The 23,611-nt window shown below is 39.1% G+C and overlaps 1 protein-coding gene across 3 annotated transcripts in view; it reads right to left on the bottom strand.

Moving 5' to 3' along the window:
* HBS1L (HBS1 like translational GTPase) overlaps positions 1-17,588 on the bottom strand; it is a 62,673-nt gene extending 45,085 nt beyond the window's left edge. For 2 of the 3 annotated variants that reach the window (XM_063329543.1, XM_063329544.1), the window contains exons 1-4: positions 17,406-17,586; positions 13,219-13,284; positions 11,127-11,264; positions 8,637-8,831 (exon numbers count right to left, since the gene is read on the bottom strand). In XM_063329543.1, coding sequence (XP_063185613.1) covers positions 8,637-8,831; positions 11,127-11,264; positions 13,219-13,284; positions 17,406-17,448 — 442 coding nt within the window. In that variant the 5' untranslated portion in view covers positions 17,449-17,586. Of the gene's footprint in view, positions 1-7,833; positions 8,011-8,636; positions 8,832-11,126; positions 11,265-13,218; positions 13,285-17,405 lie in introns of all 3 variants that reach the window. The other variant, XM_063329545.1, reaches the window with a different exon arrangement.
* Positions 17,589-23,611: the final 6,023 nt, after the last annotated feature.

Raw genomic sequence — 23,611 nt, 5'->3', positions numbered from 1 at the left:
TGTTCCTGAGAATAGCCAGTGGCCCTACAAAGACAGCTCAACTACAAGAATGACTTCATTAAAAAAAGACTAGATTCCTTGCTACCCCAACAACAGTCAAACTAAACATGCTCAGTTCACAGTAGTTTTAATTTCCTGCAAGGACTGCACATTTACAGACATCTGACCTCCTTCTTGCTGGTACATCACTAAAACCAAAAATCTTACGTGTCATAAAGCGGTTAACAATTCCGTTAATGGTGCCTGAAATGGAATAGAATGTAGCTCACTCACCAGTATCTGTATTTGTTCTGCAATACTAACACAGGCAAAAAGAAATGAAAATGCAGTTTAGCTAGAAAAAAGCAAGCAGAAATGAAATGAATATGCACAGAATGCAGATCCTTTTGACTAAGAGGGTACCATTTTTACATAAACATCTTTTAGAAATTTGAATTTTAAGAAAGGTTTCTCAGAGAACCCATAAATATCAATGTCAAACAAAATTATTTGCTTCTCTTGACTATAGTGAGAGCAAACTTACTACATTAGTGCATTTCAAATTGCAGTCTCCTAACATTTGGTTTAGAAGTGGCTTTTGTCAGGGTAGGCTAAAGGTTGGACTCGATGATCTTAAAGGTCCCTTCCAACCTCAACAATTCTATGATTCTATGATTCTATAACATCACTAATACCCACAGCTGAGATCAAGCGGAGGATGCCTGAGAAATGCTGCACATGTCAAGAAACTATGTCACCAGTTAAAAAGAAATTTATATTAAGATTTCATTCTTTGATTTTATGGACAAAAAGACTCAAAATAGCCAATAGAAATACTAAAATAATATCCATCTCCATCAGTTATTACCTCCATATGTTGACATGATGATGAATAAATACTTCACAAGCAACTTTTCCCTAAAATCTCCATATTCTCATTACAAAAAGAGTAAGACAATTTTCATTATGTCTTCATAAGTCTGTAATCCTTAACAAATTGTTCGTGAGTTTTTTGAAAATGTATCATTTTAATCTCTGCAGTCTACAACCATTTTACGGGTTCTAGTCATCTAGTCATTTCCAGAAAGTTGTAGAGAAGGGCAATGGGTTATTTTCTAAAGGAATCCTACCAACACTAAGCATCCAAATCAATTACTTGACCAACAAACCACTGACATACCTTAGAAGTCACTGACAATTGTTTTTAATGGGCCTTTCAAAGTATGCAACAGAACGTGTCCACAAACCAGATAAAGAAAACTTCCATGAAGACACAGGCACCAGAAACCCGGGAACCATTTCATAAGAATCATTTATCTCAGCAATCATCCAAAATCACAACCTGCAATTAGCTTTTTCTTTTGGTAAAAACGTATACTTCAACAAACAGTCTGCATAAAGGAGCAACTGGCTATATAGTACAGCAATACTAAACGAGAGACCTGTTCCCACTGAACTGCTTTAAGACAGCAATTTGGGAAGACCAAAACACCTAGCTTCAAAAAATAAATAAATAAATCATCATTGGCTTTGATTTTTGTTCCTTCGCATTGTTTTCTAGTGCAAATGCAACACAATGGTTTCACAAAAGAAGTTTCTCTTACTTCCCCACAAAAAATCCTCCAAGGTCAAAACCATTGGCACACACAGAAGTATAGATAACTTGGACTCGTGACATTTCCTCATCAACTGAATAGCAGTTTGGACATAGTGAATTGAACATTAAATCTACTTAAGAGTTTATCAGCTGTCTACACTTCACACAAACCAAAAGAAAAGCTTTAAGTTACCCATAAAAATTCAACTCAGTTTCCAAAGAAACAAAAAAGCAGAGAAGCATCCCCTTTGAGAACTTCAAGAAGTTTATTTTTACTGCATAAATTACAATGGGATTTTTGTTTTGTTTTTTTTTTCCTACCAACCACAATTCATAATCAACATTTAATACAAAAACGCTTTAAGAACTTTGAAAAGCTGAGCACCTCAGAGTTGAAAGAGATGTGAATAATTATGTCTATAACCCTAAAATACTGCCCTTGTACAAAGGTACTGCAATAAACTATATACGTTTCATAAAGACAACCTATATCCTACCTTCATACAAATACTTTGTATACCTCTTCATTTCTGTAGTAGTTGCTCTATAACTTTTTGCATGAGTATGGATTTTCAAAATTGTTGATTACTGAAAAATGTATTTGAACAATGTGATTAGAGGAAATAGGGCAAAACACAAAATTGTAAGAACTACCTCACTGCACCACCACTTAGTCTCTTAGAAATGAGATTTTGAAATATTATTGTGCAACAGTTCCAGAAAATCAAGTAGCTTGCTGCCTCTGAAGCTTAAGATCCTGAGAATTGTCAATGAGAAATTACTCATATAGTTATATCTGAATGAAAAGTAAAAACCAGGTATGTGACATTTTAATCACATTGGGTTTTTTAAACCTGAAGCTTATCTTCCTAACATTCTATATTTTTCTCAAAACAAAAGAATTTTCTGTTGTAATTAAAATACAGCTAAATATAATTATGTTAAACCACATCCCAAAGAGTACAAAGTATCAATCATTTTTTATATCCCAATGGGTGTTGTTATTTTCCTGCCCTTCTTATACTTTGACTTTCAATTTGCCCTGGTTTCCCAAAACAAATTCAGATAGAAGTCAGCTAGAAAAAGGAAACCTAAAAGAGAAAAATGGAAGAGGTATTTAGAGACACGTTAAGAATGTTGATTTTTAAGAAATCGACTGTAGTAGCTCTAATTTCTACTATAAGAATGAGCTTGAAAGCTAACTTCAGACAGTTGCTTTTTTCTTATTTCACTGATATCCTTTCCTATTTAAGATCCAAATAAGGTTTATAAATGCTATCAAAATTATCTAAAACCCCCAAAACTTTATAAACCCATTTCTAACCAAAAACAAACTGGAGCCTCAATATGGTATCTGAAGACAGACTAGCAGATGCCAGTTTTTGCCTTACTTTCTCCAAAGGAATATTCCATGGAAAGAAGTATGCCCATGCAAATCTAGACAAGAACTGGAGCCTGTTTCCACAATAGGTAGAATCATTACAGAACATTCAATCACAACTCTGTTTCTATCACGTAAGTTAATAAGAAATTGTAATTAAGTCAGTCCTTTAAGAATATGCATTTTATTTAGGTAGATAAAGCAATGTCCACAAGGCAATTTCATATGAAATTATTCAGCAGCCACTTAAAAATTATGTCAAAATACCTTAGGAGTATACAGTCTGAATACCAAAAAAGTAGTATGTCTATGTGGTTTAATATTATCTTTTTTATGTCCATATGCAAACACAGACACAAGTACTTTGCAATGTTAATGCGTGAATTCCAAAAGAAATAACAATTGCCTGCATTAGACAAAGATACACACTCGCTGCAAAACGGGTAGGGGGGTGGAGGGAGAGAGTTTTATACATACATCAATAAAATAAGCTCACTGTGTTAAGCATAAAATAGACAGTTTTGTTAACAAGAATTCTAACATTCATTAGGCAGAAATACCTCAATGCAAAGTCCAAACACAGACTTCTTATACAAAAATGCCATATACCATAATATCATATTCTAAGACAATTAAACCTTTCACTAATGACACAAACCCTCAATACAAATCACTCAATACAAATACCCCCAAAACACTCAATAAGGAAATTAATGACTAGTTAAGGAAGCTATTAAAATATCTGTTTCATTTAAAAAGCAAATATAGTAACACATTATCTTTTGTTTATAAAAATAAAACTGTAAAATTTTCCAAGCATAGAAATAAATAATCTCTACTGAAATTTAATTGTAATTCAGGTTTATCCACCTCTTAGGCACCTCTGCAGCGTTCAGCCTGCAGGTTTGTATTAATTCAAGGCTCACTTCAGGATTCAGGATTGCAAAATGAAGAAAAATCCCTCCCCTACTCCTTATACACTGAACAGCATGTATTGCTTCTTCCGGATCACTAACAACACTGAGACAAATGCAAATGAAAAAGTATTTATATATGAAAATATAGCTACCCAACAAGAACCAAAATTGTTTACTAAGGTATCAATCCCCCAGTGAGATCCGCAATAAATGTATAATGCTGATGTCCTTTGGCTTCAGTCACTTGTTCAAACTTTAATCTGCATGAAACCCACGGGAAAACCAAGCTCCAAGTACTACACACTGCCACCTACTACTTGTACGTACTTTCCAATGGAATCCATAGGACATACATTTAGGTGTACATTCAGTTCAGGCTCTAAAATTATTAAAAATGCTAAGAAGTTTTATGCAAAGAAGAGCAGCCAGGGCAATAAGAAAACAGACCAGAGAGGTTCAACAAGAATAAGAGAAAAGATTTAGAGGGAAAAACAAAGCTATTAAATGAAAATTTAAAGAACATGCATGTATTAGAAGTCTCTACCTACATTGAGGCCTTTGTTAGGGCCTCAAGAGTATTTGGAAAATAAGAATGTAAAACCACCTAACAATAAACCAGGCACAACGATGCCAAGCTTTGCACTAATATTTCACTTTTAAACATCAGAATTTCTCTACTTTAAGAGTACACACGGTTTTGGAAAAAGTGAACTTTAAACTCTCCAAATAAGACATTTTGCCTCGGTGGGAAAAACAGACTTGGACTTTTAAGCAGCTGGCAGTTAACAGTTGGACAAACTACAGAGAAACTGATCACTAAAAAGCGTTTCATATTGTTCAAAAAGCAGAATTTGCTATTAAGACTGATTAATAACATAACCAGTATATAATCAGCATCAGCCAGACTTTTACAGGAAATCTTCTGAGGAAATAAATCAAGTATACCCCTGCTCATGAACTTATCAGATCATAGTATGTACGCTGGATGGTATTATTTACACTTCAATGCTTTAAGGCACTCAAAATAGGTAAGGATACAGATGGCTAGATTAAGATGTCAACTAGAACATAAACACTACAGCACTGTCATTATACAAAACTTTTATTAGTAAGGGTAAGAAACATTACTTTCATTCAAAAGGTCAGAGGTCACACTGCTCATAGTCCTAAATGACAACACCATCAACTAGACAAACAAGCAAAATATACAGAACGTGAGATTTGTACCTGAGAGCACTGGAACATGTTTTATCTTTATTTAGAAACAAAATTGTAGTGCAACCTGAAGTCAGGAATAAATCTAAAGTTTCTGTCTCCTTTTTGATGTAACATGCTCAACAAAAATTCCATTAAAATTAGATGAAAATTATATCTACTATTCCATGTTAGCTGCCAAGTTTAGCATGAGTAAGTGTATGGCAGTATATGTACAAACATATTTTTCTAGTTGCAGCAGCACCTTTATTGCACTTATTGCTGTTCAGAATCTAAAATACTAACATTGACACTGCAAATATATTAAAAGTAGTAATGTGTACTAAAAGGAAAGTTGAAATACACGTGCAGTTACTAATTTGACTAACAGAGGCACCAGAATCTGGTGCTAAAAAAATAAGTCCAGAATGTCCTGAATCTGATCTTCCATCTAACGATTCAAAGTAACATCAATGGCTGCAGAGAATATATTTCCATTACTAAAGGAAGCTTTCTTCAAAACAGACAAGAGGCAGACACAAACAGCACTTACGCTTTGCCTGATTTTTTTTTTTCCATTGAGCAAAGACTTTCATGCTAAAGTTGAAAGAATTGTTATTCCAATACTTCTCTGAAGAACTTGAGAATAAGCCATAGAATCCTAGTAAAACTTCTCGTGAAATACATGCATCATGTCCACACCTACAAAATAGCTGGTTTAAAACTCTGAACATCACATTTTGACAGCTGACTGGAGGGGAGCAGGGGGGCCGCACAATTTTAATTGCTTGCTCCCCTACAAATTTGGTCCTATCAAAAACTATACATGTCCTACCACAACTAAAACTGTCAAAACCTGAGATTAGTGCGGCTTTTAAAAACTAAGTGTATTTCTGTTGTAATATTGCAATCAGTACAAAGATAGAAGAAAATAATGACGTTGACTGGAAATATCAGTTACAAGACTGGCAGTTTAATAACATACCTTATCGGAAAATCTAACTTTAAGAACATTATTAATTAAACAGTCATAATGTAAACGGAGGTTCCTGCTCCCAAACTATACACCATATAGCAAAACTAAATTACTTTACAAAATAATAATCCACTGTTCTTCCCAATGAACTGTAGCTTCAACACCCAGAGAGATGTTTCAAGAAGTCTAATGGTGTTTATAGAATTCTGGACATGCAATATCTATATACTAAAGTTCAAGACTTTGCAAAAGTTAAAAATGTTAAATCGTCAGTGAAAATTAGGCAAAAATAAAGATATTCAGTGCAACAGCTTAAAAGTTCACGTACAAATTTGCTACCAAACCGTGAGAACTGTAATATGTAAATTAAAAAAAATAGAAAAATGCAATTCTGGATTATAAATAGGTCCTATGTAATTAAAATTGTTTTTAATATACCAAGATACAAACGCTGATTTCTTTTTTTTTTTTCCCCCCCGCTACTCTCTTGTAAAAGCTTTTTTTTGGTTAGCTTTCACAATATCATCAGGAGATGCTGATTTGAAGTCAAATGGTGTTATGGCTATTATAGGATCAGTTTCCTTGGGTGTTACATCTTGTACTTGTCTACTGTATAAGAAAGCTTTATGTATACCAACTGTGCGCCGCTTATAACCTTTTGGAGGATAACGGAGACACAAGGTTAAAGCAAAAGCTGAAGGTCTTGCATGCAGTGCCTTCATCCACGAAAGGGACAAATCCTGCCTTTTAGGAGTAAGCCCTCTTTTGGGTTTTTTATTTGTTTTGGCAAAACCAGAACATTTTCCTTGTTTTTCTTTTAAAAGTTTCCTTTCAGGGCTTAAGGTATTTGACTGTCCTACCACATTTTGTTCTGCAGATACATCTGCATTTTTTACAAGGACACTTAAATCAATGTTGGTTCTTTTAGAGGGCCTCGATTCAGTTACATTGAGCATGGGGAAGTCCGTCCTTTGTTGAGTTTTATCATCTATTTCAATAGTCTCTGCTATTAAATCCGAGAGTGATAAATTCTCAACCTCCTTTAGTGGAGAAACGTTAGAGAGAGCTAGAGAAGACAAAGATCCTGTTAGCTCTGGCATCCCACCTGAAGTTTGGGGCTGACTTACTAGTTGTGATAACGGTGTGGTTCCCAACTTCATATCAGTGAGACTTGTTGTTGACTGGGTATAAAGATCAGCCAAAGAATAACAGGGGCTAGCACTGCTTGCCTGGTGCTCCTGAAGTAAGTCAGCCAATGATGTACTTCCAGACCTTAATACTGGTAAAGCAGCCAAGCCTGAAGAAGGACTTTCTTGTTTTCTACTTTGCACAAATGAAGAAAAATTCTCAAGAAGTTCATTCTTTCTATTTACAGTGTGACTGACTTCATTATCAAGAGCCAATTTTCCTAAAGCACTTGTTAAACATGGAGGATTGTAAAAATTTGCATTACTATTACAATCAGAAGTATTCGAGGAAACAAGAGGAATGCTGTCTTCAGGACTCAGAGAATCACAAACCACATTCTGCATCAGCAGGGATTTCAAGTCCTGTGTTTCCTTGCATTCCAACCTCTTAAAGGAAGAATTTCCAGACGGGTTACTTCCTATGCTAGAGTAAACATCTTCACTGTCAGGAATCAAACTTACTGCATTAGCACTTTCTGGTAGTTCATTCTCTGCCTGTTTATTTACAGGTTCACAAAACGATCCTTTACACAAATCATCACTGAAAGATGACAGAACAAGTGAAGAGGATTTCAATCCTTTCCTTTCAGATGAAGGTATACTGGATTTTTCAGCATTAAGGAGCATTTTGTCATTTGTAATTAAAGAGTAACAAGCTGAACCACTTTTGGCTGTCAAGTTTCCAAACTGAGGTTTGCTGGTGTTGTCAGCAACATTTTCTACTGCACAAGAGAAACTGTCTGTGTCAATACACATTTCTGGACAACAAAGTAAGTCTCCTTACCTTACAATAGCCAGTAATTTTCAGATGAAGTGCAGTCACAACGAAATATCCAATTTTTTTAAAGTTGACAGCAGCAACAAAAAAAAATCAAGAAGAAACATGAAAAGGCATTTAATTACTAAGTGTTATCCAAAGATATGCAATGTTCTACAATAAATTACAGGTATCTACTGAAATACCCAAGCAATTTTAAGAATCAGCAAAGAATGCCTACCCACGAAAGGGAGGTATTGGGGATGGGAGATGTCAGTTCACCAAACAAATAATGGAAGTGCATAAAACTTAAAGATGTCCAACTTTCAGGACATGTATTCATTCAGTTAAGTCATATACAATAAATCAGAAATGTACGGTGAACTGTAGATGGTTGCAGTTTGAATTTAAGCTGACACTAAGGTTTTATTTTGACTTCTAGCTCAGGAAAAGATACTGTTTCCTTTAAATGTTTTTAGAACACAGAAATAGAAGAGTAAGTTGTCCTTTTTTAATTTTCTAATAAATGACTAATGCAATAACAAGCATTTTCACAGCTTGTAAAGCCAAAATTAAACTGTACATAGAAATGAATCATCTTGAATGTAAACAATTAAAATTAATGTAAACAATTAAATAGAAATATACCTTTTGTCGTCTTTCCTACAATCACAGCATCCTCATTCTTGGTCTTCACATTTTGCTTACTGCCTTGTGAAAGCACAAGATCCAAAGCCTTCTGTACATCAAATTTACTATCCAGTACTGCTTGCACCATTGTTTGCTCTGGTACAGACTCTGCCAAAACTTCTCTCATTTGATCAAGGCATGAATTAAGACGGGCTAAAAGAGACATATTACTGTTATAAACTGCACCAAAAAAAAAAAAAAAGTGTTAAGTGGCCTACTCACTAGCACCACACATCTGATTAACAAAAACAGGAGAAAAATATCTCAGTAAGAGATAAAACCATTAGAAATTAATTTCGATCTCACTTATTGTCATGATAAACTTTGCCCCCCAAACCCTGCAGAATATTTGACTAATTTCATATATTGCTATAAGGAACATATCACTAAATACTATTTAGAGACTATAAAGTCTCAGTATTGAAATACTCTGATGTTGTAAAATTAACTATCTTCACTGCAGAGAAGAAATACAAATAATCACCTTAAAATTATCCAAAGTAATTTAGTAAGTCAACGTGGAATCCCATTGCACACCACATTTTAAGTGTTTATAGATGCTATACTTAAAACCCAAAGTAAAACAGCATTTTTGGAGGCCTCAGGCCTTAAAAATTGAAAGCTCTGGATCAACATGCCAGGTTTGAAACTACCTGCAGTCTTTACCTTTCCTAAAACCATAATACATTTTTTGACAGATAAAAACAATTTTCTTTGGAGCATATTTCTCCAAGTAGTGGAAGCCTTAACGAAGATAAGTTTCTTAAGTCTTGACTTGCCGCACAAGAGACTGAAAATTCACCAGGGTGCCACTCACTGGAAGTAGTGTGCTGATGAGACACACAAACACAAGAGAACAGAAGAAAATCTTCCTGAGTATCACAGTTTCTGCCAGTTCAGACTTTAGAAAACAGGAACTGAACAACAGGAAGACAACTCTCAGATTCTTTATTTGAACGCCTCCTCAAAGATGGTGATGTTTAAAGAACTTCGCTAAGGGAATCCAACACCACAGAACACCAGCTTCCTCGAGGTTACTTAAATCAGCACCCTTGACCTGTAATCCAAATAGCAAGTCGACGTTTCCTAGACATTTGCTCTGCAAAACAAGTACTGTTAGAGCCCTGCACAGTGTGCTGGTTGGCTACTTTATTATCCGGCACTCAGCAAGGACAATCTTGCCAAACTCGCTGTAGCCAGATTGACTGCAATCAATAATTTTGTATTCATGGCCAACACTGCACACTACACCAAACGTAACAGGTCTTGTGGGACTGCTGCTGTTATCACAGTAGAAATGGTTCTTTCTAGGTTTCTTTTCCATCTTTTTTAATCCAGAATATTACTTTTGTTCTTGTTCCAAAATCAGTTCTTAACTGATTGAGGCTGTCAAAAGCATTCTGAAAACCCAGGGTACCATATTGTCTAGATCACCCGTATCCACATAGAGGCTGATTCTTTCAAATTGCCCTCTACAGCATTATTTCCTGATATAAAAATATGCACATTACACCCCAATTTATCATATTTACTCATATGTCTAGGCATTAGTATAGCTTCCACCAATTTACCTGACATGGAATCTAGATTGTTTCTATTTTATCTATTGTTACTGAACTTTCTGCAACTTGATTTAAATAGCAAATTTCATTCATACATTTTATTGTCTATTCATTCATCAGCACACTTTACTCTGAGCTTATGAACCTTTTAAAAATAACACTGATTATTTCCAAAACTAAGCTAACTATTAACACTTAGGAAAGACACTTGTGAATCCTTTTCAAAAAGCATGTCATTAAGCTATCAGGCAGCAAGTTTAAAAAAACAAAAGCAAGTATTTTTTTCTCCAGCCACTCAGCTCAGAACTTGGCTCGTAATGTGGAATTCAGAGCTGCAGAACTGAATGGAAACCAAACTCTAATGAATTCAAAACAGAGTAAGAAAAGACTGTAGAAGATACAGGTATCTAAAGATATTGGCCACTGTTTCAAGGAAATGCGTGGCTTTGAAAACCTCTCAAATACTGCTAATTGCCATAATTTGGAATGGAATACAAGCAAAAGATCATTCTACAAGTACTTTGTTTCTAATACTCTTCCCTCAGCATCCATTTGCGGAGTCAAGACCCTGAGCTACATGGATGCTTGGCCTGAGCCAGTAAAGCTGTTCTTATGCCTGAATTTCGTATGAAATCTCATTATTTCTCCCAAGAAACTAAGAACATATTTCAATGTATGCAACAAAGTTACAAGTAGTGTACAAAAGGTAGCTACTAACTTGAAGAATCACCACTGAAGCTAAGCTCATGAAGAGTATTTTCTACAAGAAGGTTACAAAACTGTCAGCAGTGTCAGTCAAGTAACAAACATTAATTCAAGACTATTTTATTAAGTCCTTAATTCATTAAAGAGCCTGTTTTGAGAATTATTTATTTTCTATAATTACCTCTGTCAACTTCAGTCAACTGATGGTTGGATGTAAAACAATCAGCAGTATCATCTGTATTTTCATAGCCATATTCTTCTTCTAGTGGCTCAGCAAATGTTGCTGGTTTGTCTCGTCTGGAGTAGATAAACTGAGCTGCTGCATTAGGTAAAAAACAAAGTATTAAAAAAAAAAAAGTCAATTTTTTTTCCTCCTTTAAGTACAAAACCTCTAAAGGGAAAAAATGTTAGGACGCTGACCTGTTGCAGTGGTTTCCAAGGGGAGGTAAGGGGTGCAGGTATGGGACACTACTGTATAATGACTACTAGCTGAAGACTATACAGAGCATACACCAATTCATGCTAGAATATAAATAAGTCATCATCACAGTGAAACAACAGGCTGGGTAATATCCTTGTATTCATGTAATTCAATAATTCAATAGTTCAGTATTCAAACAAAAGAATATATGCCAGGTTTGAAAAACAGTATTTTCTATATCAAATTACCATCTATCACCTAATGTCTTCAGAACCTTACTCCACAATTATTTTTTTTACCTCAGTTACAAGTAAAAAAAAAAATAATGAAAATAACATTGCTTTTACAATATGGCACTGTCAAACTACTGATAACAGTTTAATGGAATCAAACACATTCTTCTCTTCTTGGAATTTCATTAGAAATACAGCCCATAAGTTAAAATGTATATTCACACAAAACTTTAAACAAGTGCATAATTCCACTCTGATTTAGCAACATGTTAAGTCATACATAGACAAAACTTCTTGCTGAACATGAGCCCCAGTTATTACATACTCTTAGAAATGTACAAAGTATAATATAAACAAATTTCCTTGTGTTATGTAATATTCTCCACAGCTCTGAAATACATACTGAAAGCATATGTATATCCAGAAGTAGTATACCCTTAGCAACTGCTTCCCAAATGCATACCATTTCATATTCAAACACCATAACTGAAGCAACTGTTAAAAGATTGCTATCCAATCCAGACCAGATTATTTTATAAATGAAGCTTACATAAAAAGAATTCTTAGGAAAATTACTGTGCACAAACAAGAATTAGTTTTGCAATGTAGCAATTTACATTTAATTAAAAAGTAAACACTGCACATTTTCATCACAAAATACAAGGCTACCTTAATTCTTAGAAAAGGTCTGATAAATTCTCACTATTAAACTCAGAAATTGAATGCAAGACAATCTGAATTTAAATCAGGGAATGTGACTACAAATAATAAAAATACACACCTAGGTTCACTTATCTAAAATCAACAGGATGACAGAGGAACAGATTTTTAAAGACCTAATTAACTCAGGTACCTGTGGCCAGAGCACACAGACTACATCACAGTCATGGTGGATTTAGACCCAGCCTAGTAGCAGTAGCACAACTTTACATCAACATCATCCCTACTGTTTTCAGGGCCTACTCAGCTCTAGAAACACTGCCACCAAATCTGGGGAAACCCTAAACTGATAGTCTTGCCAGAGATTTGACTGGAGAACACAACCTAATGGTTCTACAGAGGGGTTGAATTCAGCTGGGCTGAGCCACTCCAATTATGTCTTACCTGAGCACACAGCATCACTATTTCACACCTACTTTGCAACATTATGATGCTGGAAGCCTTATTATCTCCGCGTGATCTTGCATGAGAACAGAAGCCAGCGAGGACCAGCGCTGCATCCCACAATAAGACTGCCTACCCCACATTTACTCAAAGTTCTGTAAAAGTCAACTATCAGGTGCAGAATCACAACTGTTCAGCCCAGCTAGATCCTACTAACACTTTTCAAAGACAGCAAATGTTTCAAGACTATCAACACTTTCCCAGATTTTTACATTATCAAGTACATTCCGACCATCCAAGATAATATACTTGTAGGACTGAAGATGTGCACAGTTGTCTAAAGTGACTTCCAACAGTACAATAATGCCTAACACTACCTAACTGACTTTAACAGGATTATGGACACTAGGCACTTTTCAAAAGTTTCACTAGCTTTTAAATATTGTTTTATTCTAGAAATAAATATCAGAGTAGGAATCACTGGATAATGCTTACATGTAATCATTTGAACTAACCTGTTGAAGGAGAAATGCAATAATCATCTTCTACTGATTGGCCATACACATCATCATCTTCAAAATCTATGAAGCAGAAACAGTAAAATCAGTCTGTACAATACTTGACATTATAATTCAAAGAGTAGTTTTTACAAAAGATTTTAAGAAATTACACATCTCTAGCATTGCAGAAGTGCAGTTAAGTACTGTTATTTAACCAGGTAAGAAAATCTAAGCTACAATAATAGAATTTTAACATTTAATATTCTATTCATTAGGAAAGCCAAAAATTTTCAGGAGCTGCCACGCATCACATGTCCTCCTTCAGCATCTTCCTTGGAAGATTGCCCTCATAGTCAAAACCCAACTTTATATAGTTCCACAAATCTTTACCCATGGCACTTCGCTTCATATTTCTGCTTGACCTCTCAGGTCTTAATCACAGGCAGTTGAATTACAATCTCTACTCCAACAACTCAGCATCAGCATTTCTACTCCACACCTATCAACTTCTCGGCTTTTTTCTCTGGTCTATCCTCATGGCCATGTAACTTTCAGCTCAAGTTCAGGAAGGCAAAACCACAATTCACAATTCCTTTTGAATATGCAAAATTATTTCAGCCAAAAAGGAAGAATCTTACACAGTTACTTAAACACAGCCATATATTTTCCCCATTAAAAAAAGGTATCAGGAATCAGTTACTGGGGAACACAGAGAGAAAGTAAATTACCCCTCCCTCAGAAAAAAATCCTAGTATTATATAAATCTTGAAAATAAATTTGTAATTTTCACTAAGTAACAATGAAATATATGAAAAAAGTAATTAAATATTTTTAAAGATGTTAAGCATACACTTATCAGTTTCACAAATTACATGTATTGTTTGTTGTTTCAAAAGAATGAGAGAAAAGAGTAGCTAACAGCTAAAAAGAATCTGCACTCTGATATCAACCTACAGACCTGGGACATTACAACCACTGTATCCATCTATAAAAGCCTCAGAATTTGGGGGATGAAAGGTTCATTTATCTCTCAACATGGAACAAGAAAATCAAAATAAACTTAATTCTATAATCCACTGTAATTAAAAAAAAAAAAAAGCCAACCAAAAGCAGTAGCTAAAAGGGCTGGCATAAGTGTATGAAAAGTTCAGTGAAAGACCCAGGAAGCTATTTTTGAAATTAAGTATCATGGGACAAAGAAATCATATTATAGGCTCATTTTGATTGTTTGTCTTAAAAAACAGAGCATATAGTTATCTACTTTTTGACCACGATGAAAAGGACACACTGTCTCCTGGTTCCATGCTAGGACCAATTCATCTGTAAAAAGTCTAGAGAAGAGCTATACATTTTTTTTTTTTAAGGTAAGAACATTTTTGTAGTTTGGCCAATATTTGGACAATGTCAAGGAGAACTCCGAGATAACTTCTGTGAATGGTTAACATTCACAGTTCGTAGTGAGTGAAATCAATGTGTGTTACTTGAATGGCTTGTATATCCCATACTGGTTTAATTTCTAGACTAAGTAAAGACACCTCAGTGATAATGGCTCAGCTTGTATTGACCATAAAAATAATTATTTAAAAATGACAGAAGTTACAGAGAACAGAGTAGAAGCCACAGAAGCATTCCGCAGTACCAACAGCTGTATCACCAACACAATCTCAGCTGGAGTATCACATTGAGTTCTGATTACAATACCTCAAAAAGGAGAGAGCAGAAAAAGAATATGGTCAAATAAAGGCCTCAATAACGGACCTAAGGCCTCAGAAGCCTTCCTACAAAAGGAGACAAAAAAAACCTGCAAATATTTACTTTAGAAAGGAGACAAATAATGGGGACAGACAAAGCATTACAGAATAGTAAGTGGCATAAAAAGAACACATGGCATTAGGTTACATAAAAAAAAGAAGACGCAAAAGTGTACTTCATTTGGGACAGAAATGATTGTATGCCACTACAAAAGTAGTATACAGTGTAAGCATAAAGACCACACATATACACACTTGTCATGAAACCTGATGTGTAATGCAACAGTGAAGTTTCAAATAGCAATAGCAACTTAAGCCTCATATGGCTACAGCAAATTACTAAGTATCTCAGCAACTTCATTAAGAGAGTGTACAAACAGTGAAAGGAATTCTACAGATTGGGCACCCGACTTCACAGATGACACAGTTTCAGCTGAAATCAACATTTTAACCAATCTGTGATGAAGGAAATCTCTAGAGGATGAAAGAATCAAGCAGTAAAATCCCCAATCCAATCTAAGATTTTGCCTATATTACGTAAATTTGCACTTGTAAAACCTGCAAGGTAGGCCACATGGATGTCATGGCTCACATGGATTTACATGACTTCCCCAAAAATTGCAAGCTCACAGTGCAAACCCCAATTTGCTACTATAATACATACACACATTGCATCCGTCCACTCAACAGCAAAAGCCCAGAGGCAGGCAGAAGTATTTTGTGCAATTTTTGTATATAATCTGACAAAGTGAGGCAATGAAATAGCTGCTCCCATACCAAAGGGTTCTTTGAAATACTAGTATCAATTGGAAGTGTGTCCATATTTCCACAGCCCAGGCCAACACAAACAAAACCACTGAGAATAAAGGTTGCGAATTGCAGTTTGCCTAAATTAATGGGACAGGGCACAAAAAAAGCTGCAGCACTGCGAGCCAAGCTCTTACACAAGAGCTCCTTCATTCACAGAATCCCAGGATGGTAGGGGTTGGAAGGACCTTTGGAGATCATCTAGTCCAACCCTCCTGCCAAGGTTCACCTACAGCAGGTTGCACAGGAACGCATCCAGGTGGGTTTTGAATATCTCCAGAGTTGGAGACTCCACCAGCTCTCTGGGAAGCCTGTTCCTGTGCTCCGTCACTCTCAAAGTAAAGAAGTTCCTCCTCATGTTGAGATGGAATTTCCGGTGTTCCAGTTTGTGCCCATCGGCCCCTGTCCTGTTGCTGGGCACCACTGAAAAGAGCCTGGCACCCCTCTTGACACCCACCCTTTAGATATTTATAAACGTTAATAAGATCCCCTCTCAGTCTTCTCTTCTCCAGGCTAAACAGACTCAGGTCTCTCGGCCTTTCCTCATAAGAGAGGTGCTCCATTCCCTTCACCATCTTTGTAGCCCTCCGCTGAACTTTCTCCAGTAGTTCCCTGTCCTTCTTGAACTGAGACATTCAGAACTGGACACAGTACGCCAAATGCAGCCTCACCAGGCCAGAGTATAGGGGGAGGATGGCCTCCCTCGACCTGCTGGCCAGCACAGGAGACCATTGACCTTCTTGGCCACAAGGGCACATTGCTGCCTCATGGCCAACTTGTTGTCCACCAGGACTCCCAGGTCTCTTTCTGCAGAGCTGCTTCCCAACAGGTTTGCCCCTAACCTATACCAGTATATGGGGTTATTCCTCCCTAGGTGCAGCACCCTATATTTGCCCTTGTTGAACTTTCATTACGTTCCTAACCGAAGCATTGGGTTTCATGCAAGCTTAAGTAAAATACTACAGCAAGGTGTCTGAAAAACAGGTTCTTCCTTAAGATGCTCAACTCCAAGAAAAGACTGTTGCCTCTTTATCATTAAGGCTGAACATCAGCAACAATTTGCAAGAGTGAGGCCGGGAACACAAACTTTTAACTTTCACAAGAGCAGAGATGGGCGGGGTGGGCTGTACTGAGGCTGGTTTTTCAAGCCACTCCCACCCGCCGGAGAAGCAGCCAACTCCGGCAGCTTAAGGCAAGGCAGGCAAAGCCTGCCGGGGCCGCGCTCCCCCGGCGGGGCTCCCCCGGTAGCGCAGGTGGCGGCCATGATGGTCAGCGGCAGCGCGGCCACGCGGGCCCCTCCCGCCGCTCGGGCGGGAAACGCGGGGAGGGGGAGGGAGGGAGAGGCGAGGCCTCGCACGGCGCCTCGTCCAACCCCCGGCGAAGAGGCGGGGCCGGCGTCTGCTTCTCCCCGCCCAGAGCCTTGACAGCCCCCCGCGCCCTCCCGCCCTCCCTGCCCGCCACCCGCCCCGGCCCCGCCGCTCCTTCCCGCACACGCCGCCGATCACCCCCCACCCCCACCCTCCGCCGGGCGGAAGGGCCTGCCGGGGGAAGGTGTGCGGGCCTGGGGGGAGGGAGGAAGGCGCGAAGGGGCCGGCCCCCAGGGCGGCCCCCGCAGCTCTGCCGCCGGCTCCTGCTCGCCACTACCTTCGTCGTAGTTATACCCTCGGACGTTCCTGTGCCGGGACATGATGGCGGCGGCGGCTGCCGCCTTGCTGGCCCGCGGTGGTTCTGGCGCGGCGGACCTAGGGCGCCATGTTGGTGTCCGGCAGGGCCTGACGGAATTCCCCCTCCGCGCAGGCGCGCCGGGGGCCCTTCCGCCCGCCTCGCGCTCCCGCGCATGCGCGGCCTCTCCCGCTTCCGCCCGGCCGCTTCCTGCTCGGCCAGGTGGCGCGGGGCGAAGGGGGGCGGGCTGCCGAGGCCGCTCGCGCTCCGCCCCGGCGCTGGGCCGTTGGCCACGTCAGCGGCGGGCGCTGGTTTCGCGCCGGCCGGCCCGCCCGACCCGGCTGAGGGGGTCGGCAGCTGCGGGGCCTGCGCCCCTCACCGCGCCCTCGGCCGCCTCAGAGACGGTGAGGGAACAGCCGCTGGGGCGCCGCGCTCTGGGGGGGTCTGCGGAGTCGTCGTGCTCAGCCCCGTGGGGAGCAGGGCAGGCCCACCTGGGGCAACGCCTTTACACCTCACCCGCCCCAGGCAGGGAAACACCCCCGTCCTCGCCGTGCTGCGGCCGACATTTGAGTGCTGGCGTCCAACCACCCTGCTACCAAGCCTGGCACGGGTCCCATGCTGCCATCGAGTGCAATCTTGGCATTTGAGGCGTAACCCGCATTTTTATATCATTATTGACCCCCCAGACTTAAAATATGCGAAACTCCTGCAGCCATAACTACACAGGTGTAAGCAAGCATATTTAAAATTACAATGTAATCAATGACAATGTAGTGTTCTGGGTTGGCATAAGTTCACTGAAGGGTACACTCATTGAAACACTCATCTTAAGATACCATTTCCGTATTTGTGTACAACCACAGGCACAGAGTTTGAAAGGCTTTGACATGAACTAAAAGGTTTTTTTCAATTCTGGATCTGAAACAGCTCAAATTGACCTGGCTTGTTGGTGACCATTAGCCATTACAATCAAATGACTGACTAGGGGCTGGGATTAAATGAACTGCGTGTAGGTAAATGTGAACTGTATTAATTAGCATTCTTATTGGCAGCGCTAAGCAGTAAAATGTCGAAGTGTTAGGCTCCATGGAGGTCTTGATTTGACTTTGTTGGCCCATTGTTGGCACTGGAGGCACCATCTAAAACAGAGTGTCAGCCTGCAAGTACTATTGCAGTGCCAAGGGATCAGGTAATCAAAGAATGTCCCTACAGCTGCTTCTCTTGCTGGGTCAGAGAGAGAAGGGGAAGCAGAGAAGACCATAAGCTTTGGTGTCCGAGGGAGGTGGGAGAGACACTCCTGTTCACAGGCCCTACCAGTGTTCCCTGCTGAGCTCCAGCTCTTACAGACTCGTCTGCTTCTACATTCTCCAGCCCAGCAGTTCCTCAGGTACCTGCATTCATCTACATGCTCAGGAGCTGCTAGGCTGGTGACCCCATCAATATGTTTCAAGTCAGATGTCTCCATTTTCAAGACCTTTAAGACTTTATTTACCATCTTTTTATCTGGTCTTGACAACAGCAGAAATCAAGCCTCTTCCAGCCACCTGCATGGCCCAGGTGTCCTCTGATATCCCACCACATAGCCACACATCCCTACAAACACACATACCCTTGGTTTTGTAACTGCCACCTAACTATTGTCTCATCCTGGCCCACATGCTGAAACTAACACTATCGGTGACTCCACATCCTTCCTGGTCACCACTGGAGGCAGGGTGTGTTAAACATAAACCAAAGTTTGTGTTCGTATACAAATTGTATGCAAATGTGCAGATTGTTTCCTTATGTTATTTGCATACTTCTAACTAATTTGTACAGAATAGCACATGCAGCTGTACAAACTTAGGATCTGTATAAAGTCTTTCATATGGTGCTAAGATTAAAATAGAATTGGAAACAAAGATTTCTAATTCATACTGGTGTCCTGTTGACCTTTAGTGACCCAAATGTTCTCTACAGCAGAGGTTTGACAGAAGTTGTGTTGATCCTTATCTGTCCCAATCTCTTGATATGGGTGAAAGACACAAAAGTGAAGAATTGCTATCATACATTATGATTTAATATTACAAAGCCAGGCCGACACACTTCTAAATTCAAAACCTGATTCCAGCATGTGCTGAGCCTTTATTGAAGTAACTTAAAACACTGTAGCACTACAACCCTCACAGTGTCCTGCCAGTCTGCCTTCAACAGCTTTACCTTGGAAATGTCACTCTTTCCAGCCTCCAAAATTACTTAGATCCCATTTTGAAAATGTTAAAAACTCCAGTAAATCTTAATCATGTAAATTTAGCATTTTTTTCTTTCAAGTAGTGACATTTCTCATTTTACGCCTGACCATCCTATTGCAAAGATGTTTCTTTTATCCTTCCTATTCGTGCTTTTTACACAAATCACCAGTTGTTTATCAAATAATCATTTTTTCATGGTTGAATTTTACATTCACGTTTCTTATGTTATCACTCTTGATTTTCAGTGACTGTGGCCTCCACGGATAGGACCCACGTTTCACACAGAATCACAGAATCTTCAGAGTTGGAAGGGACCTCTAGAGATCATCTAGTCCAACTCCCCTGCTAAAGCAGGATTGCCTAGAGCACATCCCTCAGGACTGCATCCAGGCGGGTCTTGAAAATCTCCAGAGAAGGAGACTCCACAACCTCCCTGGGCAGCCTGTGCCAGTGCTCTGTCACCCTCACTGTAAAGAAGTTTTTCCGTGTATTTGAACGGAACTTCCTATGTTCCAACTTGTGCCCATTGCCCCTTGTCCTGTCACTGGGAACCATTGAAAAGAGTCTGGCACCATCCTCCTTAAACCCACCCTTTAGATACTTGTATGCCATAATAAGGTCTCCCCTCAGCCTTCTCTTCTCCAGGCTAAAGAGTCCCAGCTCTCTCAGCCTTTCCTCATAAGGGAGGTGCTCCAGCCCCTCAGTCATCTTAGTTGCCCTTCACTGGACTCGTTCCAGCATTTCCCTGTCCCTCTTGAACTGGGGAGCCCAAAACTGGACACAGTACTCCAGTTGTGGCCTCACCAGTGCAGAGTAGAGGGGGAGAATGACCTCCTTCGACCTACTGGCCACACTCTTCCCTATGCAGCCCAGGATGCCATTGGCCTTCATGGCAACAAGGGCACACTGCTGGCTCATGGATAATTTACTGTATACCAGGACCCCCAGGTCCTTCTCCTCAGAACTACTTCCTGGCAGGTCCACCCCTAACCTATACTGGTGCTTAGCATTCTTCCTCCCCAGGTGCAGGACCTTGCACTTGCTTTTGTTGAACCTCATTAGGTTCTTCTCTGCCCAGCTCTCCAGCCTGTCCAGGTCACGCTGGATGGCAGCACGGCCCTCTGGAGTATCAGCCATTTCATTTGCTTGATAGTCAAATGTAACATTGTTTTCAAGATTTCAAAAATAGCGTTTAAAAAAGGAAAATAAATAATAGTTGTAAAAATATAAAGATGATCTAAGCCCAGCATAGGAGATGATACACTATGTAGTCTTTCCATGGCATTAACAGTGGACTTGGAAGGCTGCTATTTTTCTTCAAGTGTAGTAGGTTATATCATATGAAGACCTGAGGAAAAAAAAAACCAACCAAGAACAACAGCTTAATACAGAAGCGCAATTATTTCATGTTACAGCAGTGTCTTCAGAGAATCATAAATACACAGTGATCATTGCTTTTCTTAACTCTAAGACCTATGTAAATATTTTAGGGAAAGGTGTTCAAGAAATAATAAGCTTTAGTCCTTAAGCCCTAGCTATAGCTCAAGTAGTGTTATTTGTAAGTGAATGCAAGTTTCATGAAAGGTGTTCATCTGACAGCAAAGCAGTCTATAACTAAACATTAATCCTTCATCAGTGATTAAGGCACCATCAGAGAACGTCATCAGTCTGGCTCCAGCAGCTCGGACTGAGGAATGACTAACCAGGTCACTTCTGGTAAACACTATGAGCGTTCATTTCCTTCCTGCCCGATGAGATTGTATATTACTTCAAGGTGTATTCATTAAGAAGTGAACTAAAACCACCGGTCTTAATCCAGTTGACAGCATCACTGGTAATCCTGTTTTTTTCAGCAGTCACCTGGGCACTCCCAGCCCCAGCACTACTAGGGCTTTTTGCAACAGTGTGAAACAATAAAATATTCAGTAACTTCTTTTAGCTAAGCAGAATGTCTTTTGAATGGTGTTATTTCTTCTTGAAGTTACCCAGCTTTTTGGTAGTTTTAAAGTTCTTAGTTAAAAAACTTCCAGTCTATTTCGATACTGTTTCCTTTTAAACCAAAGTTAAGTAAGATATGGTGTGGGGAAAAAACAGCATAATTCCAGATGTTATACCACACTATGCAGTGTGGGTGTTATGTTTTAAAATACAGATATTATCAATGTCACTAAGCACTTTTCCAGCTGATAAATGATCTGACTGGATCAAAAGAACTGCAGCCAATAAATACATGTCTGGTTTTGTTTAAAGTGACACCATCTAGATCAGAAGCTGATTTAGGAGTCAGAAAGTGAAGAGTATTAATAAATGATCATTTTGTACATATGGTAAATAGCAAGTGTCTCCAATTTTCCACAGTATGAATGAGCTTGTTAAATATATTTATTATTTCTTTGAGAATGGATCAGTCTGCAGAACAACAAGTTTCGCATATGAGTTAGTGATTTATGTTAGTCAAGACCTTATACAATTTCAACAGGATCTAGCTAAGTTAGTTGAATAGGTAATGTAATGGCAATCTGATCTGGAAAAGTTGCCTATTTGGATGGTTTAACATGAGCCATTTGTATTCCTCACACATATGTAAAGTTACTATTACAATAAGGAATAAAATATTTCAGTGACTTTAGCTATGTCTGTACTTCCTGAAACACTTTGGGTGTAATCCCAATTTCCCCTGTCATCCTACAGCCTTCCTGCTGGATCTCAGACTGCTTCTCGTCTGCAGTGACCCAACAGCCTCGGCAAGGAGGGGAACCGCCTTGAACCACAGGGGCTGCGAGAGCAGGAGTTTGAATTCAAGCACGGTTGCCGAGAGCATGGTAGCTATACCTGCTGTTAAGCACAGACTGAAAAGCCCTGATCGATTGTTTTTACTACTGAATGCAAATTTAAAAAAATAAGAGATGATTACAGCAGAGATCGGCATTCACTTCTTGCAGGTCTCTGAAGTATACTGTTGATACAGAGTGGGATAAGTCATGAGAATCCGCAGGGGCATGTGAAATTTCTTACACAAAGAAAGATTTAAAGGATTAAGAGTTTGTCTTACAGAGGAGATGTATAAAATGGGACGTGATGAAAGTGTATACTAGGGAATGGCTCATAAATAGCCATTGGTTTTCCCCTCATAGTAAAAGAGGAAATTCCTTGAGATTGAAAGAAGGCAAATTTTAAACTGATAAAAGTAAACAATTTTCATTTAGCACAGAATTAGACTTTAAAATTCACTGCCAGAAGAAATGATTGAGGCCAAAAACTTAGTAGGATTCAAACCGTTTAGATACCTGCGTAGATGACAAGAAAGAATACTTAAACATGATCACAGTAAATATTTAAAATCTATATAAAAGTTCTGCAAGGTATGGAAATCTTCAAGTTAGTGATTCAGTCTAATTTTAATTGTTACAGGTGACTGACAGGAGAAATTAATGGGAGCTACAGACATAAGGAAGAGACAAAACAGAAGGCTGTCATTATGACTCAGTTGAATGTGATGCACGTGTCTGTGCTACAGCATGTTATAATGACTCACATATATACATAGTGGCAGCATTCTGTTGTATATGATCGTACACATCAATGAAGCAGGCACTTTAAAAAGTCTGTCATGGTTCCTGGCTGCTACCATAAACTGTGTCTTCACCAATATGTCTGCGGTGAGGTATATTTATTGAACACAGGGATGCAGTTAAGCTTCCAGTAACAGCGGGATCATGTTCTATTGCCTCAGTAGAAAAGAAAACACCACAGATTCTGAAAAATATTTTTAAGAAACATTCCACAAGCATCCAGAAGTGCAAATCAAAGCCAGGCAAATACAGTTTGAGAAGTCTCTCACTTTTCTGGATAAAGTCATTCGTGATACAAATTCGAGTGGGGCATTCCACTACTGAGCTCTTCATATAGACCTTAAATTAAAAACAAATGCTGACACATGTAAGCTTGTGGAAGGCA

The sequence above is a fragment of the Chroicocephalus ridibundus genome, chromosome 3, assembly GCF_963924245.1.
Source record: "Chroicocephalus ridibundus chromosome 3, bChrRid1.1, whole genome shotgun sequence".
NCBI classification, from domain to species: domain Eukaryota; kingdom Metazoa; phylum Chordata; class Aves; order Charadriiformes; family Laridae; genus Chroicocephalus; species Chroicocephalus ridibundus.
This window is presented reverse-complemented; position numbering and strand designations above follow the sequence as displayed.